The sequence below is a fragment of the Coturnix japonica genome, chromosome 3 (assembly GCF_001577835.2).
Source record: "Coturnix japonica isolate 7356 chromosome 3, Coturnix japonica 2.1, whole genome shotgun sequence".
Classification (NCBI taxonomy): Eukaryota; Metazoa; Chordata; class Aves; order Galliformes; family Phasianidae; genus Coturnix; species Coturnix japonica.
The window spans coordinates 18,166,162-18,191,558 of record NC_029518.1 but is presented as its reverse complement, the minus strand read 5'-3'; the positions used below and the strand labels follow the sequence as shown (position 1 = coordinate 18,191,558).

The following is a 25,397-nucleotide window of genomic DNA, read 5'->3' as shown; positions in this document are numbered from 1 at the left end:
GAGTGGCTGAAGGCCTCTTCCCAGAGGGCAGCAATTTCACTTCAATCCTACGCTCCAACAGAGGCAGTCAGTCTCACTGTCTTCCAGAGTGGAAGTGCCCAAGTGCACAACCCATCTCTGTGTGCAGTGTGGTCCCCCCCCTCTCCCCTCCCTCCAAGGCTGTTCTACTTCACACAAACGTAACAAAACCAAGATCAACTGGGCAGAGCAAGGGCAAGTGCAAACAGATACTGTTTCCCAGCCAGGTCCTTCTCCAGGGAGGGACCCTAAGCCCATCCTCTGAGCAGCACATTCCTCTGCAAAAAGAGGTCAAGATCCATCAGGGCCTGACTAACAGTCATGGTCTCAGAATGTCAGTGAGGGAAACTTAGCAACTCAGCCAAGCCAAGCCATATTTCCAGCAGAATATCTTCAGCTATGCAAAACTCACATCAGCTTTGGAAAACACTGTGAGAGCTCAACAGGACTTCAGTGGATCTAAAATCTGGATTTACACTGACATAATCCTGACTCCCCCGACTCCTTCTGCTTAATCATCTGTAAAAGAATGGATAACTATAATTTTTTTTCCCTATGAGAATCATCATTCAAGTAAACTCTGGCCTGTGTTTGGAGATCCAGAGTTGTAATCGCACAGAAATGGCTGCAGATGGAACTGCTCATATTTGGCCATTTCAGTTCATGAAGACATCAGACAGCAAGGCAACAGAAGAGACAATGAGAAGCACCTGCTAAAATCAGAGGTTTGATTTGGTCACGGCTCCTCAGAAAGTCACCACAAAAAGGGCATGGATAACTGACAGCCTGGCTAAGCTGAAATTCCACAGTTTAGACTTCTGTAATAAGTTTTATTTTGGCACACACAAAAATGTCTCTGTATGACATGACATACTCAGCACGGAAAATATTTATAGCATCCACATAGAAATGTAAACAGCTTAATAGGCATCGTCATCATCATTTGCTGTTCATAATAGCAGAAGACTCTAAAAGCTGCCTCAGAGCACAGAGCTCATGTAGGCAGGAACGTACTGCATGACAAAACAGACAGCAGAAAGATATCAAACACTTCTTATAACCTGACTTTTTGAATATACTGCTTCCAAAAGCATTAACTATGACATCATGGTGCATAGCTCTGCACGCTGCCAAAAGATATATGGTTTTTAATGACTACTTTCCCTCCACAAAAGCATGAGATATTTTTTAAACTGCTTTATAAATTTGTTGGCCTCCAGCCCACATTGAATTATGAGGTGGAACCAGAGAGGAGGAAACTTATCTGGAGCTAGCAGATCTAGAATACTAGAGAACTCCACCTACAGGTAACTAAGCTTGTTTCTTTAATCAACAGTGACCCTGAATGGATCTCAGCTCCTAGATGAGACTGGTGTTCAGGCACTGCTCAAAATGACCGTAGGACAACCTCAGGGCTCACTGGCCCAGCAAGAAGGGGCAAGAGGTAGGAGAACAGGAAGGAAAGTGCTGAGAAATTGGCCACAGCCTGAGTGCAGTGAGCACTTGTTGCTATTCAGATTTACTGAGCTTGAACTCTCCCCATACATGGCAATAAAATCATAATGGCTCAAAGATGGAGATGCTGTGAGTAGGACCTCTGGGCAACACAGGGTCATGTGCTGTAACACTCTTGAAGCCCCAGGTTCATCTGGGCAAGCTGTGTTTTGAACCAAAAAAGTAATTTTTCTTTTAATCAAATGGAGATCATATGTACCTCATACAGGAGGGAATGGAGGGAAGCAGCATCAGAAGACAACCAGTCACAGACCAGGCAAGCACTAAGCTTCTGTGTGATGAAAAGGGACAGTGAAGAAGCTACCAAAATAAAGTGCACAGATTCAACACTCTCAGATGACAAATACAGTCTGTGATTAAGGCAGAAAAAAATACATTGTGTTACCAAAAATTCCCCCATTGATTAAAATGATCTTCTGGTCGTGACTCCAGTCACACAAAAAGCATAACCACAAGCTGATTGAGCAGAGGTCTGGCAGAGGATGTCATGTGTGCAGTAATGCCTGCCAGCTCACACGACTCGCATTTCACACCTGGCCCCAGCAGTATGACAGATACTTCCACTGTAAACACAGAGGCCAACCAGGAAACTCCCACTGCTCCTGCAAAGCAAGCATGAGAAACTCTCAGAGGTCCTGTTCTCCTTCACTTCTGCTGAAGTATAGCAAGGACGCTGCAGGCAGAAGGGTGGATTGTCTGGTGATAGCTTGTCTGTCTGGAGGCAGAAGTCTTGAGCTTCTGCTGAATTCCTAGGGCTGAGAGAGCCAACACCCTCTGCTTTGCAGAGACCAGGTGACAATCACCCTTCTCCAACAACTCACTGCTGATCAGCACTGACTACTAGCTCCCACCAAGCCCTACAGGTACCATGCATCAGACAATGCTGAAGTTAACACACTTCTGAGAGGGGCAAGACCTCAGCTCTCTGCTCAAAGGGAATCCAAGGACTTAACACAACTGATTGCTGGTCCTTCCAAGAAGGATTCAGCGGTAGCACCACTCTGCACATGCCAGGAGAGATGAGCAGTAGCAGAGACTAACTGATATGACTTCTGTATCTACAATTGATTCCTGGAGGTCCAAACACACTTTGTGACTGTTTTCTTTACCAAGACCTGCTCACTTATAGCCCTGTGATTACACAGACACAGAGTTTTCCCAGCTAGAAAGCTGTTTTAGAGGTATAAAAGATATGATGTCATTAAGTTTCAGAAACACAGTGCCAGATTTTTAGTTGTGTTTGAACAGCATTCCACAAGAAAACTGAAATCTATAATCTTGACTAGTTAAATAAAATTAGAGGAAACCAAGGAAACTCTCTGCCACCATCATTTGCAGCACTCTTCACAAATCCTTCCCCTCATCAGACCTGGCCGATGTGCCGTCTAGGTAATTTGGGATTCCTAATGCACTGTCAGCATAACTCAGAGCACAAACCCTGTCTACAGAAACCTAGTATTCAGTATTAAAATAACATATTCATTCTGGGCGCTGCAGTGTCGGGAAAGTATAAGTATAAAGTTTCAAGAGTGGTTGCAATCTAGTAGGAATAGAACAAAGACAATGGAAAGAAAGGAATCACATCCACTCATGATCAGTGGCACAGAGATTAGTAAACAAAAGTGTGTTTTCTGATCGCCCATTCTGAAATCTATTCTCTTACCTATTTAGCACTCAGTCAGCATACTTAGGGAGGCCATAAACATATAATGGGATAGACTGTAGGTCCAGGCTTCTAGCACTGCTGTAATTTGAACCTCTTAACACTGCTATTCATCTTCACTATTCAAATCTCTATACGTAATAAAAGTACTAAACCCATTCTAGGGAGGTGAAAGAGAAAGACAAAGATTACAGGCAAACAGCTTGGGACTTGCATAAAATTTCCATATTCTAAAGGATGCTCATTTCATATAACATAGTATAACACCCGTAATTAATGAGAGATGTAAACAAGTTTAACTCTAAAAGGTAGAAAATTAAATAATTTGTTTCCTATGGGTATATAATGAGATAGTTACCACATTCCCATGAGAGAGATAAGCAGATATTAAAAGGTCTTTCCAATACCTGTAATAGCTAAGGGCAACAGCTAATTCAATAGATTCGATCAAAATCACCACTTCTTTCTCCGCTTCTGATTTATTACTTTGGCTGTAGTTAGCCATCACTCATTTTAGTTTGCTTTTCAGCAGTCATAAATTATGCCTCATAAATAAAAAGATACAATCAAGGAAATCATATCAAGTCATCTACTGCCCTGGAATATATTTTCCCGTAGTACTCACACTAATGTGTTTTTAAAGGATAGCTCGCCATGTTTTTGAACATATCAGAATAGCAATGTACTGGGAAAAGTCCTACAAATGAGGTATCATAACTGTCAGTAGTTTGTTTGTTTCCTTCCAGAACAACAGTGCAATATTTTGTTAAATGAATACAAATCAAGGTTTGTTTCATCAGTACATTGTTAACACACTTAAATTTAGAACAGTGTTGGGAACAGAAATGTGGTGCCAGAAGAGGGACTTTATAAAAGAAATTGCATTGTTTTAAGTAGTACTTCTCCCTATTGCATGCCCTGCTGTACCAGGACAAAGGAAGCATCTAGTTCAGCAAAAGGATACTTAGAGTAGGTATCACCTTTATAACATTGAAAGAATATAGTTGTGCTTGCTTTACTTTTCAGATTTTCTCTTACAAGAAAACCCTTTTTCAAACAAAGAGGGAATAGCAAGCAGGGAGTGCAAGGAGGAAGTGTCTTTGATTTTGCCACTGCTTTGTGGTGTATCTTTCAGTGTGACAAGCAGAAACAGTGAATTAAAATGAAGAAAAGAAGCCAAAAGATGAAGGATATTATCAATCACTGGTTATTCAGTGAACCTGCTTCACCCCATTCTAAGCTGTAAAAGTCACCTAGTTGTTTGTCAGTAACTAAGCAGCACAAACTGGAGCTTAGCTGATGGATGGGCTGGTAACCAAGTGCTGTTCTCATTATCTCTGATAGTGACCAAGAGGACTGACATTTTGTGTGCTCTATGCAGTTGGTCCTGCCATAATCTTCATGACTTCTCACTCATTTTTCTGTAACACTCCAACGTCAGAAATACGATTTGTTTTCTCTTTAATAGTTTCTAAGAGTCCAAGATGGAGTGCCCCAAATCTATTTCTCCTGGCATACCTCAGGATCTTCCCTTGGCCTTTCACTTCACAGAAATATTTGGACTGAAAGAAACACACTACTTAAGGAAGAAGGATACTGTGGGAGGCAGACACCTGCTGCAGCGCAACAGGCAGTCCTACCAAACAATAAAAAAGCAACAATGAAACATTCTGAAAAGTTCTACTCCAACCTTTTGCTTGCTCAGTGCAAAAGGAAAAGGAAAAACAAGCCTGTACAGCTGAAAACAATATAAAAACAACTGTACAGTTGAAATAATACAAGTATAGTTGGAAATAGACAGCCAGAGGGTATCTAAGGAAAAGGACTCACCAGCTCTGAGGCCTCCAGTCAAGGCGGGTGCTCACTGATGTCAAGGCTCACCATAAGAACTCCACAGAGGAGCAATCTCCAGAAAGAGATGCTACCTTAGTGGTGGTCAGCCCTTAAATGGGATCTAGGAGAGGTAGAACCAAGCTCCACTCCTTCTGGGAGCACAGCTGAATTACCTTCTGTCGTGGGTTACTTAGATTTACCTATGACCATGACAGGGGGGAACCACCCATAGGGCCCCCTGGGGCCCAGAAAGGAAGGGGAAAAGGGAAATGGGATAAAAACAGTGGCAGTCTAAGGAGGAAAAACTTATTTTACTAAATATGATATCGGAATACAAGATAACACAATATAATATAATTGAGGCTAATAAATCGAACGAAACAGAGAGAGAGAGAGTCCCCGAAAACTGAGAGGCCTACTGTGAACTCTAGGCGACACGGCTGGAATGCTTCCCACTCTCCGAGAGTCCGAAAGAGAAAGAGGACTCCAGCCTGGGAACAAGATTTTATAGCGTCCTGGTCCCGTGACTCATCCCTGACTGTGATGTTCTCTGGGATATGTAGTCTTCTTCTGTGAACTGCACATTCAATAAAAGTATCCATGCTTTACATGATGTTATGATGTAGAGTACTGATAGCAAAATTACAAAACCATGACACCTTCACTTGTGCTCCCACAGCTGACTCATCGCTTGCCTCAGATGGTTAATCAGAGGTTCAGGCTGTCATCAATAGTTTCCCTTACAAAGCCTCACCTCAGATCCTAAGAAGCTATCAGGGTTCATTGAACTACACCTCTATAGCTCCAAAAATGCTGGAGAGGGTCCCATCACAGTGCTGTGTTTTTATCTGCATTGTGCTAGAGGAAATTCAGTTGCATTTAAAGTTTTATGTCCAGCAAATAAGCCTCAAATGCAGAGACAGCAGAATCAATATTCAGTTTAAGTGAAATATAAATCTGGGTTTCATCAGCATAATAGCAAAAGCCAAGACCTATACTTATGAATAACTTGTCTCACAGACAAGATATAAATTGTCAACAATGGAGGAGCTTACAATAGATCCCAGAGGACTGCTGCAAGTGACACAAGGAGAAGACAAACATGTACATGCAAAAACCTCTCACAGTGAAATAAATGGCCATCAGTGGAGAGGAAAAAAAAAAACAAAAAACAAAAAACCCCACAACAAAAAAACAAAAACAACACAAAAAAACTTCCCAAAAAACAGGTTACAGAAATGATTTAGAGATCTAGTCAATAGCTCAGCCCAGTTACGGAGCAGAACCAAGATAAAAAACGACAAGTCTTGAATATGGCATGGTAAACCAAAGGAATCCACTTTGCTACCCATCATCAACTGATCATTAAATTCATTAGCTCAAGCAAATCTCTGCGCTGTGCTATCAACTTCTCCCCCTCAAAACAGCTTCTGAATGTGGTAACTGCAAGTTGGTGCAACTGCAAATATCACAGAGTCTCCAGCCCAGACAAAGAATATGTTTTTCTTCAGCTAAGAAAGAAGTAGTAATCAGGGCATGGATTTGCTACAACTCTTTTCTCTCTACCAAACTCCATCTGCACTTGCATTTGCATTCTTCACAGATCTTGACCAAAATAGCATGGAGATCTGGTCTAGCAATAGTTCAATTTTAAAGAAACTAAAGCAAATGGAAAATTCACAGTATTGTGAACCTACAGAAGAGCCCTGCACAGTGAGAAAGAAATTAAAGCCTTAATATTTGTATACAGGGGGACTCACTACAAAAATATTTAACTCTAAACTTTGCTGTTTCTTGAAAAGAAATTAATAGCTTTGGTCACAAAACCAGTCGGCCCTTAAATGGGGTCCAAGAGAGGTGCAGCCAGACTCCAGTCCTTCCAGTCACACAGCTGAACTGCCTTCACTTGTGCTCTCAGGGCTGGCCCAGTTCTTGCCTCAGGTGATCTATCAGTGGTTCAGGCCATGACTCAACAGTTTCTGTACAGTTTGTAAATCTCAAGTAGTGAAGACAGATTCTGTGAATACTGTAGTAAGTATATTTTTCTAGTAGCATCCCAGGCTCTTTTTTCAATAGTTTAATAATTGTCCATTCAGAATCCTTTTCTTATCCAAGTTTTAGCTGCTAAAAGTGATTTATGAAGAAAGCCACTGAGTTCTTCCTTCTAGGCCCTGGGACTGACATACAAGAAGCAATGGTCACAGGCTGAAACAACAGAGTTAGGCACAAAGGGAAATAAGAGATATGTAAGCAGTCATTGGAACAGACAGGTTGTACAGTCTCCATCCTTGGAGAATAAGGGATGGAGAACTTGGTCCTGAATGTAATTGGACACTGAGCAGCCTGCTCTGAATAGATCTGCTTCAAGCAGGAAGTTAGACTAGATGACTTCTGGATGTCTCTTCCATGCTACATGACTTTGTGAGTCTTTGACGTGTGTATGTATCAGCTCAATAGATTCTACTGCTAATGTGATAAAGAAGCATTTTAGATTTAATTCTGCATGGCTTCTGGTTACCAAAAAGAATACGACAGTAGAAGTGAAGAACAGAAAGCAAAGAACCTGATCTGTGAAGAGCACTGTCATCAAATCTCCATCAGGTTGACACCAAAGTGGAAAGAACCAGTCAATATGATCAAGAGCAGTCAAAAGATCCCAGAGAAGTTTTTCCAGAGGGGTTCATCAAGGACAAATGCGAAGTCTTGCACCTTAGGTATTAATAAACCCTTGCAGCACTACAGGGTAGACACTGACCAGCTATGGAACAGTTCAGCTGGAAAGAACCAGGGGGATCTTAGTAGATAGGAAGTCAAACATGAGCCAGCAATGTACCCTGGCAACAAAAACAGGCAACTGCATCTTGAGCTATTTAACAGGACTGTAGCCAGACAATTAAGGGAAGTGATTACATGCCTTCATTTAGCGTTTGTCCTGTTTAGGTCCCAAGAAAGATTGATGAATTGGAGTGAGTTCAGCAAAGGGCCACCAAGGTAATCAGGGGATTGAAGAACTTGGCATGTGAGGACACCATGGGGACAGTCAAGCAGTGGTGCAGACTGCCCAAAGATGTTGCTCATTTCCCCAGAAGATTTCCAAGGTGCAAAAGAAATATGCCCTAAATAACCTCATCTGACCTCTCAACTGACAGTACTTTGAGCAGGAAGCTGGACTGAATGAGAGCCATTCCAACCTAAATTACTTTGTCATCCTGTAAAGCAAATGAACATTTTAAAGAAAGATTGCCACTATTCTGTGGGAGCTCAAGATGTGGATTGCGCTGTGTTTCATGCTTATTGAAACAAATCCATGTTTGAGCAAATTTTATTTGATTTTATTTTAGGGTAAAAGTTGTAAATACTTCTGAGAATTGCCAAACTCATCCAGGACACTCCATATGTAGAATTATTGTGTATTGATTCAGGAGTGAGGCTTATTGCTATCCTGTTGGCAGATAAATAAGAGTGTATGTTGAAAGGCATCTTTATACAAAAAAACTAACCTTAACCTGCTACAAAACTATGACTTATCTAAACACTTGGAAGGAATGTCAGGTGCTTAGAAACAGCAAATGTCTCAGTTGAATGGGATAAAGCCAAGATATGTGTACACAACTTGACCTTAGTTTCCAGGGCTCTGCTGACAGTCAGTGATGGCAGTACCTACTCCACAGCTGAATTCCTATTGTAAATTCATAAGAAAAACAACAGTAAAAGGCCCACATGCATGAGAAGTAGCAGCCATCAACAATAACCTCACAAAATCTGCTTGTGATCCTACTGTTCTACCATGTAATTTGTTGAGAAAACGCTCCCAGTTCCTCTTGACATAAGCTACTTTATGATCTCAAAGTAAAAAATAATTCCAAAATGACTAAGGGAGGAAGGAAAATGAAAGAAAAACCTAATGAAATGCCTTTTCAGCACTAAAATATCACACTGTTTACATAACATTAGATCCCACCTGATATTCATATTCTGTGTAAGGCAACAACTGGTCATCTCTGAAGGACGTTGAAGAGCCATTGTAAACAAGTATGAGGTCTAAATTTATGAGGGCTTGTGTCGTCCGTCTTCTGTAAAGTTCATAGTGTAAAATCTTTCCATTTGGCTGCTGTGGGCCAGTCCACAGAACAGAAGACACTGTCTGGAAGCCCCTGGCTGTGGTCTGTATCTCTGTGAGAGGGGGAGGCTGTCCTGCTGGTGGTGCTTCCAGCGTCTGGACGGATGCCCATTCACTAGAGGCACATCCCAGCTCTGTGCAAGCTTGGAGCTGTACCTCGTACCTTGGAAAACATAAGCAGGAACAAAGTGGTTAATACATCTGAATCAAACACACATTTCAGGGGGAAAGGCCTTAATTTTTTTTTTTTAAATTTTTTTTTTTTTTTTGTCTTTGGCATTTTTGAAAAAGTAAAGAATTTATATCAATGTATAGACTACATGTAGGAATTCATAAAGCAGATGACAGAAGAACACTTCCATCCAGGTTTCACCTTTTTTGTTTTCTTATCTCCATGAGCCAAGTCATCAAAATTGTTTTGATTTTGATTACATGAATCAAAATGATGATTTATTGTACGAGATGATGTGTATATCATTTGAGAGCTGAGTCATCATGAGCTTCACTCTATTACTCTTCTCTCCTTGGATTTAGATTAGTTATATGTAAATAGTAGACAGACTTACTTATCAACCATGTAACACACACAAATTATGCCTACACTAATATATATGAAAAGGTCGCGTAAATAATCAAGAATTAGCAAAGCAGACATTACTTCAGTATCAAATGTGTTTTTTCTGCAGCTGAGTCCTATATAAACGCAAGTAGCTCTTTTTCAATTCAAAGAACTAAGAACACTCCTGGTGTGACTCTACTGATGCTCAGCTGTGCTGCAAATGGACTAGCTAATAAATTTTCCGTTTCCCCATCTTAACTTTGTTAGCTACAGCCCTATTTTTCCTTTCATGTAGACATCTTCCAAAAGATATACCACAGTGCAGATTCTGGAGCCCATAGCAGAGTAGTGAACCACCCTGTGTATCACTTATAACCCAGGTAAGCCCTATGCACTTCATCAAGATGATACTTATCTGGTGTTACTATAAATTAAAATATCTTGGCTTTATCATGTGCCTTTTAAGAACTAAAACCCACAGGTATGACCAGCTGTTCAAAACAGAGAGCTAACCTGTCTCCCAGCCTACTGATTCAATTTGCAGCATTCATTTAACAAACAGAATCTACCAGACTTACCAACTATAGGGTTGTAGACCTGCCACTATGAAAGAACGTCTCACAAAGGAACTATGAGATGAATCAAAGTCGATGGTTTTCTTTCCTGTTTCAGCAGGCTTGTGGATAGAGATTGTATAATTTTTAATGTCACCATTTACTTTGATAGGAGGATCCCAGGCCACCAAAATCTCCTTTGAGGACCAGGCTTGCAACCTAGGAGGCAACATACCAGAAGGAGCAGAGGGGTTGGTTTTTATCTGAGCTGATGGGCTGGTCACGCTCCCTTGACTGTTATTTGCAGTGACAGTGTAGCTGTACTCCATGCCTGGTGTTAAGGTGAAATCAAGGTAGCGAGTTTCCTGACCTGAGTAAACAAGAACATCACCCCTCCTCAGCTCATAGCTTGTGATTTTACCATTGGGTTTAGCTGGACTTTTCCATGTGATCTCAATTGACTCTGAGCCCATGACAAGCAGCCTGGGAGCTTCCATATTTAATGGTGGAGCCTCCATGGTCATCACTGACTGGACTGTGCTAGATGTGCAGCCCCCAGCAGTACAGGCAACCAATTCAAAATCATAATGTGTGTAAGGCTGCAGATTAGAAATCAACATTTGTAAGTTTTTGCCAGGATAATACTCTTCATTGTTTAATTTCAAAATGTACTTAGTTATATCTCCATTTTGTATTTGGGGAGGTGCCCAGGATGCATTAACCTGAGTGGAACTGACAGCCTGCAGAGATGGTGGATCCACTAACGCAGGAGCTGCTTCCAATGTTCGTATTGCAGCTGGTTCACTGGTAGAGCAGCCTCCCATTGTACAGGCAACTATTGCATAACTGTACGTTGAATAGGGTAGTAAGTCTTCATCTGTGTAGTTGAAGGTAGCCGCATCAAAGCTGAAAGGATAGAGAACATCATTTTTTAGCAGCCTGTATGACTGAAGAATACCATTGGGCTGTGCCGGCGCATCCCAGGAGACGAACACCTTGCGAGGGTTAACTGATTCTAAGGATAACCTAGGGGCAGAGAGACCTTTTGGGGCAGTTTGACTGGTCATGGCTGCTGTCCAAGAGCTGTCAGTGTAGCCCGCTGCATTCCAGGTGCGTATTTTGTATTCATACCTTGTCCATGGCTGCAAACCTTTATCATTATATACAAATGTATTACTTTCAGTGTTATATTCTGTGAAAACAATTTTCTCATCTTCCATTGTTGCTCTGTACCCTGCAGCATTTTCTTTTGTGCATCTGTGAATAACTTCATAACGAATTATTCTTCCATTTGGATTAATTGGCTCCAACCAGCTCAGTTCAATGTTGGTAGCATTCACTGCCTGGATTACAGGTGCCATCTGAGACACTGGAGGTGCTTCATCTGTTCGAATGGGCTGGGGTGGAGAACGAGTGCAGCCTGCTGCATTACAAGCTTCCAGTAGTAGGGTATAGAGCGTGTAGGGCTCAAGGCGCCTAAAGAGGAACTGGCGAGATAAACCACTGTACTCCAGGTTGCCATCACTGAAAATGTTGTAGGTCTGGGGAAAAAGGTAAAAAAAAAAAAAAAAAAAGACCGAGAGGAAAAGAAGAATTCAGGATAAAAGAACAGAAATCTATAAATCAAAATGTTTGTAAATAAGATATAGATGAGATGCCTTAATCTTTGCAACAGAGTGAGGGTTATCAACCAACCATCCAGTAGCTGACTTCCTTGATAGAAACCATCACCAAAAAGGTCATTGATACAAAAGTAACATTTTGATCCAATTTTCATGATTTTTTTTTTCATTTGGTTTGTAGCAATAAATCACCTAGTGACACTTTTCATTATGTTTGTTATCAAGTTTTATATGAAGCCTCTTGAAGATTACCACGAAGCTTCCTGCAGACTAACTCTAAATAAAACTATTTAAGAAAAAAAAAAAAAAAACCGAACTCCCCCTCCCTCCCTCTCTCCTTTTGGGTAACTGATCTACAATCATTAGAAACCACTGTGTGAACAGAAGACACAAATTTCAGAACAATATTCCATCCAACCTAGATTTTCTAGAAGTGCATCTTGGCAATATTCAGAGTAAGGGGCTAAAGCTATTTAAGACAATGAGCTTTCCTGCATAGCTTTCTGTCCATTAAATTAATAGTTTGGTTCACTGTAAATGAACTTTTGTGGTTGGGGCTAGCACAGGAATGTTAATTCTCATTTGAATATAACCACAAGCCACGAGTGCACTCTTAGTGCCTTGTGCTTACATAGGACTTCTGTCTTATTTTAAAGTATAATGCATTTGATTGAGTCTTTTCCCGCAAAAAATAAAAAATAAAAATAAAAAGATAAAAATAAAAAACTGATATTCATTGCTTATCTTTTCTTATTATTTGATCAAGCAAAATGTTAACAGAGATTACCTTAATTATGCCATTGGGTTCGGATGGCTCTGACCATTTCAGCAACAGAGCCCTGCCGTTTTCCTTCTTTTCCACAGTGAAGTTGCTCAGGCCACTGGGCGAAGCTTCCAATGTGCGCACAGATGTCCAGGGGCTTGAAACCTGTCCGGCATTGTTTACAGCTACAACATGGACATGATATGTTGTGAAAGGTTTCAATCCAAATAAATGAGCTTGATGCTTTCCTCCCTGAAGCAAGAATACAGATGTTTGAGTTAGTTAAAAAAGTAATCAGCATCTGTGGTTTATGTCACTTGGAAAATGAGGTCTCAGCTCTGGGTCTCTTCTGACCGCTTTGCAGTATACCCCAGCTGGTTACCAGGATTTTTCTGTGGATTTCAATGGCTGAATCTTGGAAAGAAACTGTTAAGATTTATTAAAAATATGAGTCAATATGGTGGAGTCTTTGGAGCTGATTTCTGGGTATTCCTGAGTAATGCTAACCATCTTCCTTTGTCCTATATCTACCAGCGTAAAAAGATGTTGGCGTTTCCAAGAGTACAGTCTCCTTTCCTTACTGAAAAGAAAATGCTTAAAAGTGGGATGAGAAAAATGAAGGGAGAGGTGGAAAGAATAAACTGTTTTTTGTATTTCTACTCTGTCAGGACATCTCTTGAAGCCAAGCAGAGGCCAAGGCTGGCTAGAAGGTACGTGGCTGTGCAGGGTATGGGGCCAAGCCTGTCTGGAATGGCTGGGGCTCACCTGCTGCCATGCGAGGGGCCTGCCAAGCAGGAGGGCCTGCCAAGCAGAAGGGCCATGTGGATGAATGCGGACAGGCAGGCTATAGTGGTCAGGAGGGACCACTGCACTGTCACTGCAGCTTGTCCCAAACAGCAGCTAACCCAGCAGGAAGGCAGCACAGCACAGCATTGCTTCCAGAAGGCATAGAAAGTAAGGTGTCTAACAAAGAAGGGGAGCAGCATGTTTCACTGCGAGACCTCTTCAGACGTGTCTCATCAGGGAGGAAAGGGGATCTGCTGATCACCCATGTATTGAACTCGATTCTTAGCAGTGCTTTTGCATTTGTTCTACCAATACAAAGAATGGGAGCACAAGAATTCAGCCTCCTCTGTGTGGCAGAAAGCTGCAGTCAATTTCCCTCCTTCCGTAAGTTGTATTAAGTTGTTAAATGCTAACACTTTCAATTGTTTAATATTTAAACATTTGTTAGGAGAACAGACTCAGAAACAAATTTTAAAGAAATATTAATTTCTTTTTTTTTAAATATTAAAAGTTGGATCATCAATATTTCAGTAGTTATTTCCTCACAACAATGAGTTAGTCTTTTAGATAAATATAGCGCAGCGTTTGAGTGACCATTATGAATATTAAATCTGAAGATGCCACAAGTACAGATTATAAACATACTTTTCTGATAAATGATTCCTTTTTCTGTTAAACAGGGCAAACACTAGCAAGATTAATAATGCAAAAAAGTATAATTCTTTGTTAGGAATTCCCAGGCATCGTTGCCAAAAAAGCATAAGCTCAAATGCAAATAGCAATCACCTCGAACAGATTATATATAAAAAAGCTCTGGCTGCTGTGGGACATTTAGAGATATCTTTTGTCATAAGAAATATGGAAAGCATGTGGGCTATAAAGCAAAAACATATGTATATTGTCAATAGCAGCACCTGTTCAATTACAGTTTATTTCAGTACGGAGAATTTCGTTTGGCCCCTAGATGGCAATACTATCAAACGCTTTTTGTAACACGAGAGCTTAATGATTAACAACACGCGTTCAGTCATCCAACATACTCAAGGCAGCCATTAAAAAAATAACAAAACTGATTTCACTATAGATTCTTTTAATAAACATTTATGGCTTAGATCTTTGAAAGTGGAAGCGTTCAAACTGCCATAGCCAAAAACCTATACGGCCGAACGCAGAATTATGAACTGCAGGTTAAAGAACGGAGCTCAAATGGAAGTTCATGCTTAGCATAAAAATCCGGCATCAGAAATTATGTTGGCACAAAACATGATTAAAATTAGCTTTGCAATTGGATGTGGTCTGTATTAATAGTTTTTATGAGGACAGTTATCTATTAGGTTTTCAAAACAGAACTTTTAAAAGCCTAAAATTTACATTCCACGGTTTGGGCATGGAGGAGGAAGGAAGGGAACGCACTACACTAAATTACTGCCCCTGAACCATTACACAGGGGTTCTCAGAAGACAGAAACACATCATTACAAACACTGTACAAAAAGTAATGGTTCTGCTTTCTTATCGCCAGTGTGATCAGGGTAGGCTTTTGTGACAACGGTGTTACAGAACACTATTTTTTCTTTTTTAATATAAAAATGGCATATTTTTCATCACCTTCAACAGTTTTCCCACTAAACCCCAAGATTTAATTATTTACAATCCTCACCACCCTTTGAAATGAAACAAGGCTGGAGGGATTTCCTTGCCCGCAGTTCACTGTGTTCTCTGGAGACTTCTAAACCATTCCTTCCAGGGATGACTTTTATCCCTGGCTCCTACAGATACTTCTTGAAGAGCAAATGGTTTACATGTATTTTTGCTTGGTTTGGTTTTGAAGTAAGCTCAAGGGATGTCCTCCCAGAAAATGAAGCCATGCTTTCTAACCCTGCACTGCTGCCACTGCCATCTGTGAATTTACTCAGCTCAGAGGCTGATTCTAAAAATGAGGATAGATGGCAGTCTCAGTGATTTATTTTAAGAATTATTTAATGTCCTATCCTATATTGCCCTGTTTGAATGGTTAAACACAAATGACAAACACACAGCTTGCAAAGGATAGCACGGTAACCTTTGGCTTCAGTGGACAAGTGCACCGTCTTAAACAGGCGCAGGATCACAATCCCTGCATGGAATGTTCTCCCGGTCTTTGTTTGCAAAGCCATGAACTCATATATCCCATGTTTACACACTGCTAACAGGCCAGATTTCATTTACCATTAAAAACAAGCCAACAAAATAAAATTTTAATGCAAACATTAGGGTATTCGTAGCTCAAGACTGACTGACCGTGAAAGCTGATGAACTGCAGCCCCGTGCCCTCCTTTCTGTGCCTCTTATTGCAAAGCAGACTCACTCATTCAGTCTTTAAATTAAGAATAGCCCAGCAAACAATGTGTGTTCACTCTTGCTCTCCTCCTGTAAGGTCTATCTTTTTAATGTAAACACTGCAGACCCAGACTGGAGGTAGATGCATCAGCATCCTCATACTGCAACTGGGAGCTACCTGCTTTGGGTAGCCCTGTCCCTTCCCTTTGACAGCACTGGCAGCATCACCACTCTGAGATACAAGGTAGCACCTCTGCTTTTGTTGTGCAAAAGGCTTCACAGGTTGCCAGTGGAAGCGTAAGCTGTTAGCTTCAACAAATGCACCCTCCTCGGCTAATTCCACAGCTCCAACTGTAAATTAGGATCAAAGTTTTTAAAACAAAACCTTGTTTTAACACATTTTCAAAGCATAAAACAAGAGAGCATGAATCATGAATAATGTATCCATGGAGATTTGCTTCAGATTGCCTTTTTTGTTTGTTTATTTTTTAATTCATGAGGACAGAAGTCACTTAAAGTCTGGAAACAAATGGGCATGCTCTTTCACTCCTCTCAAAGGCAGCAATGGCTGGGATGCAAGGTGCTGGCCTTCCCCTCATTCCTCTGGGCATGGGCATGTCTGTGCAGCTGTTGGAAGCCTGCTGGCTTTACATGCCTACAGTGATCGCTGCCAATGACTTGAAGTGCCCCTAAGGTGACAACAGGATCAAGAGGTCTTTGTAAGTTGAAAATGATCAAAAATTAACATTGATCCGTAACTGTCAATAATACTCTGTGCAAGTGGACTCCCCTCACAGATGTTTAACGTGCATAAAACTACACAACCTAGTCATCTTTTAATCTATCGATCAGATGAAGCGATACTTTCCAGTGTTGCCGCTCTGCACTTTTTTCAAGGCAGTTGAAAAAGTTGCCCAGGTCTCAGAGCGTGAGTTCAAAACACGACAGATACATTAGAACCCTGAACCTCTCAAGAGCTGCCCAACAGAGAGCTTCAGTACCTACTCCTGCTCCAGGGGTCATTGTCACCACTCAGTAAGTCACCATCCAGTCATGTTAAGGTGAGGCTCTGATTTCTTCTCTCTCCCTATTGCCTCTTAGTACAGTAGCCCCTATTCAGCAGGTATCTTTGATATCTGATGAAAAAGCTAGCTCTTTTTTTTTTTTTTTTTTTTTTTTTTTTCTGCGAGACTCTAACTAAATATCAGAGAGGGCATCAGAGACAATCACTCTGCTAATGGTACTGGTTATTTCATATCCTCCAGACATACATGATCAGAAGGTAATTCTGTATGACATTCTCTTTTCTACAGAATCGGAAATGCTGAACTCACCCCAGTCAAGGGAAGAGGAAGTTATAATCTCCTCGAAGTTAGAATATTCTTCCAACTATCCTCCAATATCAGTTTTCAGAATTCTCCATCAAGGGAGGCACTTCCTCCACAAGTGACAGGAAAGCTGGGAATATTTGGGGTTTAACAAAGATCCTCCTTTTGCCCTTAACCTTTGACATTATTCACTTTGCCAGTCCCATAACCTTCCATTTTCTGCAAACACAGTGAGCACCTCCACCTTGACAAAACTCAGATGTTCGTGTTTATTTCTCAGCAAACATCTTAGCCCCTGCCTTCCCTTTCAAAATTGCACTGGGTTCATTTTCATATCCAATCCCTAACTTATCCTTTGAGTTGCCTTCCTTCTCAAGCCTGTATTATGCACATGGTTTCTTTTTCATTTTTAAAATCTACTCTATTCCTAAAGTCTTATACTCAAATTCACAAGGATATAACTTACAGATACACAGGTAATCTATGACTCCATTCCTTCCTCTAGCAGCGTGGACTGGAATATCAATTATTCCCATGATAGTACTGAAAAAACTCAAAAGTAAAGCAAATAGAAACCAAAGATTTACTCATTTTGCCAGAAATGATCTTGCCTGAAAGTAACCATTTTTTTCCAGTCCTACCAGAAATTGTTGTCGTGCTATTTATTTTCATCCCAGTTTGTGCGCAAATTAATTCTAGAGTTTTCATTAGAATGTTTGGTATGTTTCACATTTTTAAGATTTCACTTTTTAAGAACTTCTTTGCATTTCCTTTTGGAAACTTAAAATTGCCTTTCAACCCAGATTTTTCTTTTAGATTGTTATTGCAATGATTAATACTATCGAACAAGCCTCCAACAGCAGGAACATGGATTAGACATTTCCTGTGTGACTGCTCCTACCGGAGCTTGTGGAATACGCTTTGTGAGGAACCTTTAGAAAAAGCAGTAATCTAAGGAGTTTAAAATGTTCTGTAAACAGCAACAATTAGTACCTGATCTACAAGTATCTCATTGCAATTCATTTTTCTCCTTCCTGGCAGAGCACGTGAGGAACTGTGAACCGAACGCAGCTGAATCTGTGAGCGGGGCTGGTGCTCATTTTCACAGCAGTCAGCTTTCCTTCCTGGCACACCTGGGCATCTGGGGACCTGCTGCAGCCTCAGCAGGAGCCTTGGCCCCCAGCTTTGATTGGAAGACAAAGAGCCACAAAGGAAACAGTGAGGCATGAAGCAGCTGAACGGCACCAAACACACTAAGCCAGCTGCATTCAGTCTCTGCACTGGCTTTTGGGAGCAAGCATGCTTTTAAACAGCAATACAGCCCTGGTAAAACTTTTAAAACTCCTTCTGGAGTGAAGTAAATGCTTCAGTACCCTGTTCTGTGCCACTTCTGTAAGGTTTTCTTTTTTTAACGTAAGGGCAAACATCATATTTAAAATTCATCTAACATCACCAAGGGCCACGTATTTGCAGCTGTATTATTTGTCTAATTTGTGCTAAGAACCACTGAAATCCAAAAAGAGATTTTTCTGCATGACTAAATAAATCAGATAAACCAAAATATCAATGACATGACATTCCACTATAGACACCATCTAGAGGATGATGCCAACATGTTTTCCTAACATTAATATTTTATCTCTTACAATGCTCACAAGACCTACTGTATAATTAACCGTAGTTTCTCACCTTTGATTTTTCTTGATATATTTTTTTTCTTTTTCTTTTTTCCTCCCCCCCCCCCCCCCCCACACACACACACACTTTTAATCATGTATTTTATTCCTCATCATGAGAAAGGGATGGGGATGGAAGGGTAGAAAACCAGATACCTGACAGGACTGTTTTCTCCAAACTTAGGTTTGGTCAGTTCAAATCTGTCTTCCTTACTTAATCTGAACAAGACTTTTTGCTTTAAATAGTCATTTTGGATATGATAAGCTGGACTAACTCTTTAAAATAAAGAGATGAAGAATATGATGCAAAAAATTTAATAGTATTGAGATAGCATTGAGGCATGAGATTCCCTAATACATGCCCTCCTTGGTAAAACACATACTTCGTATGTTCTGGGGTTGAGCTGAGTGGGGCATGCATTGTGGAGAACAGATGGAAGAAAGGGCATGGCCTATATATCAGCAAATATTACAAGGTATATGAAATATAACCCAAGTAAGACAGAGAGCTGTTGGAGAGGGTCTGGAAGAGGGCCACAAGGATGATCAGAGTGTGAAGCACCTCCCCTACAAAGACAGGCTGAGGGGGCTGGGCATTCCTTTACCTAAAGGGAACCTATAAACAGGATGGGAACCAACTCTTTACAAGGGTAGATAAAACCATTTCTCCTTGTCCTGCCATTAAGTTGAAGGATGAAGACTGACATTGGATATCAGGGATATTCTTTATCAGAAGAGTGGTGAGGTGTTGGAACAGACTGCCCTGAGAGGTTGTGTATGCCCTCCCTGTCCTTGGAGGCATTCAAGACTAGGTTGGATGGGGCCCTGGGCAGCGTGGTTTAATACTAGATATGGAGGTTGGTGGCCCTGCCTGTTGCAGGGAGGTAGGAGCTTAATGATCATTGAGGTCCCTTCCAGCCCAAGCCATTCTATGATTCTATGAAATCCGGGTTCAGCCTGAAGGAGGAATTTCTGAGAGAAGCTGAAGGGCCAGCAAAGGCAAGTGCAAGTTCTGGCTGGGGTTTGCACCTCTGCAATTACAGTTGAGGTACTTACACAGTCAAACTCCAGGAATATGCTTAAAGCAAGCACTACATTTTTCCACCACAGCAGAGTAGTTTTCCACTGACTACTGATGAGATGGCTAGAGACTAAAGGCTCAAACCCGAGGGTGGTAGGGGACATGTATGAAGCACTAGGGGCTTGATATTATATTTTCCTTAATGTCATAAACTGTATTTGCCATTTGATATATTGGCTGATGGCCAGCCAGAGTGAGGCTTCTAACAGAACAAACACAAAAGGAACTGCCACATCAGTGCTGAAGTTGTTTTCTCAGGCTCACACCCTTTATCCTAACAATGTCCAGAATTACAGGTGCTGTGAAGAAGAACATCTATAGTTTTAAGCCAGCGCAATGGAACCATGAATGCTTTTGTTGTTATTCATACAAAATAAAAAAAGTAATTTATACACTTGAACTTTTCATCTCAAGATATCTTGTGGCAATCAGTTTTGCCTTGTTATAGAAAGACAATATCTTTGTTATTATCAAATTTTCTGCCTTTTGATTTCATCTGAAATTTTTACTCTTGAAGCACTCACACTGACTACAGATATTTGTGCTACAAGCCTTCCTCATCTCTTTACAAATTATATCACATATGATATTGTGAAGAAAATTGGTTCTAGACTCCTTAAAACTTTTCTCGTCTAGTATTACGTACTCAGGCAATATACCACAGGACTTTAGTGTTCTGTAAAACTTGGAAATAAAAGGTAGTTTTGTTGTGGTTTTGCTGTGTGGGGTTTGTATAGGTGCAGAAGATGGTTTTATCAGGAAAATCCTATAAAACAATTACTTAAAATTTTCGACTTTGCACAGCTCAACAGTCAAAATGGGGAAAATAAAATGAAAAGAGGGGAAAAAAAAACCCACACAAATAGCAGCTTGAGGAAAATCCTTAAGTGGATTTGTACAAGGACAATCTGAATTCTAACAAAGATTGCAGGTGAACTTCCACATCAGTTTCCTTGAAAATGCCACTGAATGTCAGTTGTGCTCCATAAAATTAAGACTTTGCAGTTATATATGACTTTTCATCCTAGGATCTCACATCATGCTACAAGCACTAATTAATTAAGTCTGAGAATATCCCCCTGTGTTACTTTGTGCAGCTCCAGGAAACCATCGTGATTGTTTTAGATCCCATTTTACACAGGTAAAGTAGACGTGCCATATTACTGTTAAGTGCAGGCTTATTTTATTCCCTTTTCCCAATCATTTTGAGTCCTTGTCTCATTCACCCAACACTTGCAAAAAGAGCAGTTCTAACTGTTGCTAAGTAGAAGAAGATAACACAGCCTCGAGGCAATTCACAGCTTTAAATCCCTGCTTTCTGCCAACACAATGGAAAATAAAGGCAACGTTTTAAAGGAGACTAAAAGGTTTTTTGCTTCCCACCATTTTATTCTTTTTTTTTTTCCTTCTGCCCTGCACCAAGCAGTCCTCGATTTTCATTCAAAACTTTGTCTGCTATGTACGTAATCAATTCTGAGAGATACTAAGAGGTAAGCATAAACAATTTACTTAGTGCTACATTATAAAGGCCAACATTTAGCCTAATCTTACCATTTCACCTGTAAATTTGACATTGTATTTTTAAAAGTGATGGGCATAAATGTACACAAGCCCTTACCTCTTGAAAAGCTTTCCTTCAAGTCAACATACGGCTATTTCATTCCTTCCCTTAATACTTTACACTTCCTATGAGAAAATACCTGTTCTTCAGACAGCTTGGGAAAGGAGGGGAAGCCCAGCTGTTCTAATCCAGACCAGAAAAATAGGAAGCACTCTGCACCCCATAGCATGACAAGCGGAAAGCTTGTGTGGACATGGATGCTTGCTTTCTCTTCTGTAGCCAGCTCCGCACATCTTTGGAACACAATCAGAGGATATCAATTAGATATGTAGACCCATGTGGGTCAAGTCCAACTCCTGGCTTCATACAGGACCACTCAAAATGGAAAATATACCTATTCCACAGCTTCCCTTGAAATACAGATATGTTCAGCAGCAGTCTGACACCTTCCTTCCAACACCTACAGGAATTTTGGAGGAGGGGATTGCTAGAGGGCATTCCTGCCTTTGCCAGCCTTAAGAGCTAATGGTAAGCCTCAACAAGTAGCCTGAAAAGCCTGAGATCAACGGTAAGTGAAGCAAAGAATCTTGTTTCCCTTTTGCGACTACAATGGGCTGTGCTGCTGACAACACTAATGAAGTTCAATGCATATTCATTACACATTATTGTGTCTCTCAGCAGCTATGCAATTTCAAGACTCAGAATTAACTATGTCAAGAGTAGAGTTGAAATGATGACAAAAAGAAGGAAGCTGCAGTTTTATGGAATAACAGTAAGAGAGCTTGCTTGCTGGTCTTGAAACTAAGTGAACCTGGTGGACAGATGATGTTCCAGGTGGATCTTAGGACTGTACTAACTTAGACCTCCTAAGGCACATAGACTGATGATGAACTTATACACCTACTCACAGAAGCAGACAGATAAATCTTCCACAGTGTAAACAGGAAAAGCAGCTGGTTGCCATCACTTTTAAATATTAATACATGAATAAAGCACAGTCTTTAATAATGACTTTTCATGTGTTTATACACTAGTCTCTTCTAGTATGGCTTGGGCTTCCCATTGCCAGACTTTGGCCAAAAGAGAAGAACTTCTGAGCTTTGACTTGCACTAGTGAGATGCAGTAGAAAGATCTAACTATGGAATGATTACTTCAAAACATTAGAAACATAGCAGGTTCCGTTTAGATTCTTCAGTTTCCTTGAAAAATTAGGTTACCTGGGGAATTTAAATAAATTACAAAGTCAACACAAAAATAGTTAAGCCCGGTACAAAAAAAAATCCTGCAGGTTTCAGAACTGAGAATGTCTTTAGAACACAGTATTGACTCCAGCATATTAACTTGTAAATCAATTGGCTTCACCTTATCATATATTGATCAGATGCATGTATATGTGTTATAAATGTGCAATTCAAAAAGAAATTACTAGAATTTAATCATTTGAGGCCAGATGTGTTATAGCTTCCTGCATTTAGACATGAAACTTGCACAGCTAGCATCCCCCATATCTCTCTGTAGCCTGTGGAAAGCGAGAATTTCCTCCAAAGAGAAATACTATACTTATGTTCTTAAAATGAGAAACCTCACTATCAAATTATATTAGACAGCCTAGCCTACCTTAGCCATCTAATATAAGTTTCTAGAATTTAGAGACAAATTATGATAAAACTGACCACAGCCCCATTCCTCATTCCCCCTAAACTTGGAGGGGTAGTAGTCTGAAAAACTGGGAATGAATTTAAACTGAGAAGGGACAAAGTAAAGGAAAGGTCTTTATATTTCTCAGTATCCTTCTGTGTTAGTAACTAACAATAAAATCAAATGAACCTTCCCCAGACCAAGTCTCTTTTTGTCCACGATGGCATTTGGTGAGCCCCCTATCATATACAGACCCACAAGCTTCTTCATCGTACGTTCTGCTCCCGTCATGTGCTTTAAAACTTCCATTAGTAGCCTTGAAAATACATATAACTATACGAGCTTGTTAACAAAGGGACTGAAAATATTTGATGTGTCTATGCATGGCCAGAAAGTCAGAAAAATGCATTATACTCAAGAGTTGTTACAAATTTTTGTCTCAGCTATGTTCTATTTTAAAGCCACAGGACTTAATTCTGTTTGCCCTCAAAGGATGCTCGGTACTGAGCCTGAAACTAGCTAGAGCTAAAACCACATTGTTACTTGGTGGAAAAAGATGTTTTTCTCATTTACTCTCACTGTCTCTTGTCAATCCTTTTAGGCTAAGACTTTCAAGTAAAATTAAGCACAGCACTTAGATATGTCACCGTTTTAAGCTACAACTGTAGCATAAATCTCATGATGTATTGGTAGATCTTGGGTCTAGCATTTCTAGCGTTGACTAGCATTAGAGAATATCTAAATTATCATCTGACTTGAACCCTTGAAAGGAAAACAATAATTTTATGATTCCATAATGACAAGGCTAATACTTCAAGTGTGAAAAGAAGGCTTCCAGATTTCTTGTTAATTCTTTTTTAAAGCCTGTTGAAATAGAAGAGTTGTAGTAAAGTTGTAGTAAAAAGTAGTTTTCTTTATAGTAAAAATACAGAAAATTTACCACGGCAAGGAATTCACTTCCCTCACTCTTGTGTGATGTTAAATGCACATTCGGCAATTCTAATTTTGTGGGACAAATGTAAACTTGATAGCTTTGAGCAGCCACCAAAGAAGCATTTCCACACTACAGATGTATTGGTGGTAACCATACAGGTGTTAACAAGAATGGTAACTACAAGGATGATAGTAGAAGTACAGAAGGTATAAGGAAAAAAGGGAAACTCACCAGTGATGACACTAGGAGCTGAGGCAATCTTCACTAGCAAGCGATCTCCAAGAGATGCTGCCTCAGTGAGGGTCAGCCTTTAAATGAGGTCTCAGATTAGGTGGAGTCGAACTCCACCCCTCCCGGGAGCACAGCAACATAACTTTCACCTGTGCTCCCGCAGCTGACCCCACTCTTGCCTCAGCTGATTAATCAGTGGTTCATGCTGTGATTACCAATCTCCCACACAACAGAGCTAGGAACTCTTTGCTGTGGATGGGAGAAAAGAATCAGTGCATTCAAACCTGCAGTAAATCGACTTCCATATAAAAATTCTCAGAGAAAAATTCAGAAGCAAAATGAGTAACAATTTGCAGTATATCCCAGTAGATTAAATAGACACTGGGACTTCTCTTCATCTTTCTATTGTGAAGATATGACTCCTTGGAGACCTTCTGACACATACAACACACACTCCAGGTGTCTCATTCAGTTCTACTTTACCCCAGAAGTAGTATTATTTACTACATTAGTGCTCTGTGGGCACAGAAGCATTTAGAAAGCTCTTGTTCTACATGAAGAAAGAAGGGGGGCAGCCATGGGTTAGCTTAAAAGAAGGCATCCTGCAGCTGCAAAGCTGAAGAACTTAGAAGGGGTTCCTGTGTTGTAGGTCAGCCTGAGGCTTTTGCATCCATCATAGCTTGTCTTAAGTGGACATTTAAGCGTGCATTTTTGTCTCCTAAGGCTCTGACTGAATACCTATACAGCTCTCAGTGATATAAGACATTTACAGTGCGTAACTTCCCTCCATACTCATTGCTTTTTTAGAACTCCTAAAATAATTCAATGAGCACAAGCTCCCCAAATCTACCTTGTCAGATGTGAGTGGAGAGAGAGAGAGATTTTACTTGATGAATGCTGGAGAAACTGATTTAAAATTACAATGGAGCTTTTATATTAAACAATAAAATCCATCCATTTTGGTTGCATGTGGGAAGAGTACAATACACTTAGATGTTCCACATCCCATTTGTCATGTACTTCTGTACCTCTGGCCATGTACGCAGTTCAAGGTACTGAGGGAAATACCTGTACTTTGTGATGGGACAAACTCATCAACTGGACTTTGTTACTTACTCCCTTACATATATTACATATTTGCAAGCTGCTGCCAACTTAGGACAACTTCAGGCTACCATCCTCACAAGAGTCTATGA

At 40.4% G+C, this 25,397-nt stretch overlaps 1 protein-coding gene across 1 annotated transcript in view; it reads right to left on the bottom strand.

Annotated features, from left to right (window-relative positions):
* USH2A (usherin) overlaps window positions 1-25,397 on the bottom strand; it is a 356,150-nt gene that overhangs the window by 13,203 nt on the left and 317,550 nt on the right. The window contains exons 64-66 of the mRNA XM_015857330.2: window positions 12,672-12,899; window positions 10,287-11,803; window positions 8,991-9,312 (exon numbers count right to left, since the gene is read on the bottom strand). Of these exons, the coding sequence (XP_015712816.1) occupies window positions 8,991-9,312; window positions 10,287-11,803; window positions 12,672-12,899 (2,067 nt within the window). The remainder of the gene's footprint in view (window positions 1-8,990; window positions 9,313-10,286; window positions 11,804-12,671; window positions 12,900-25,397) is intronic.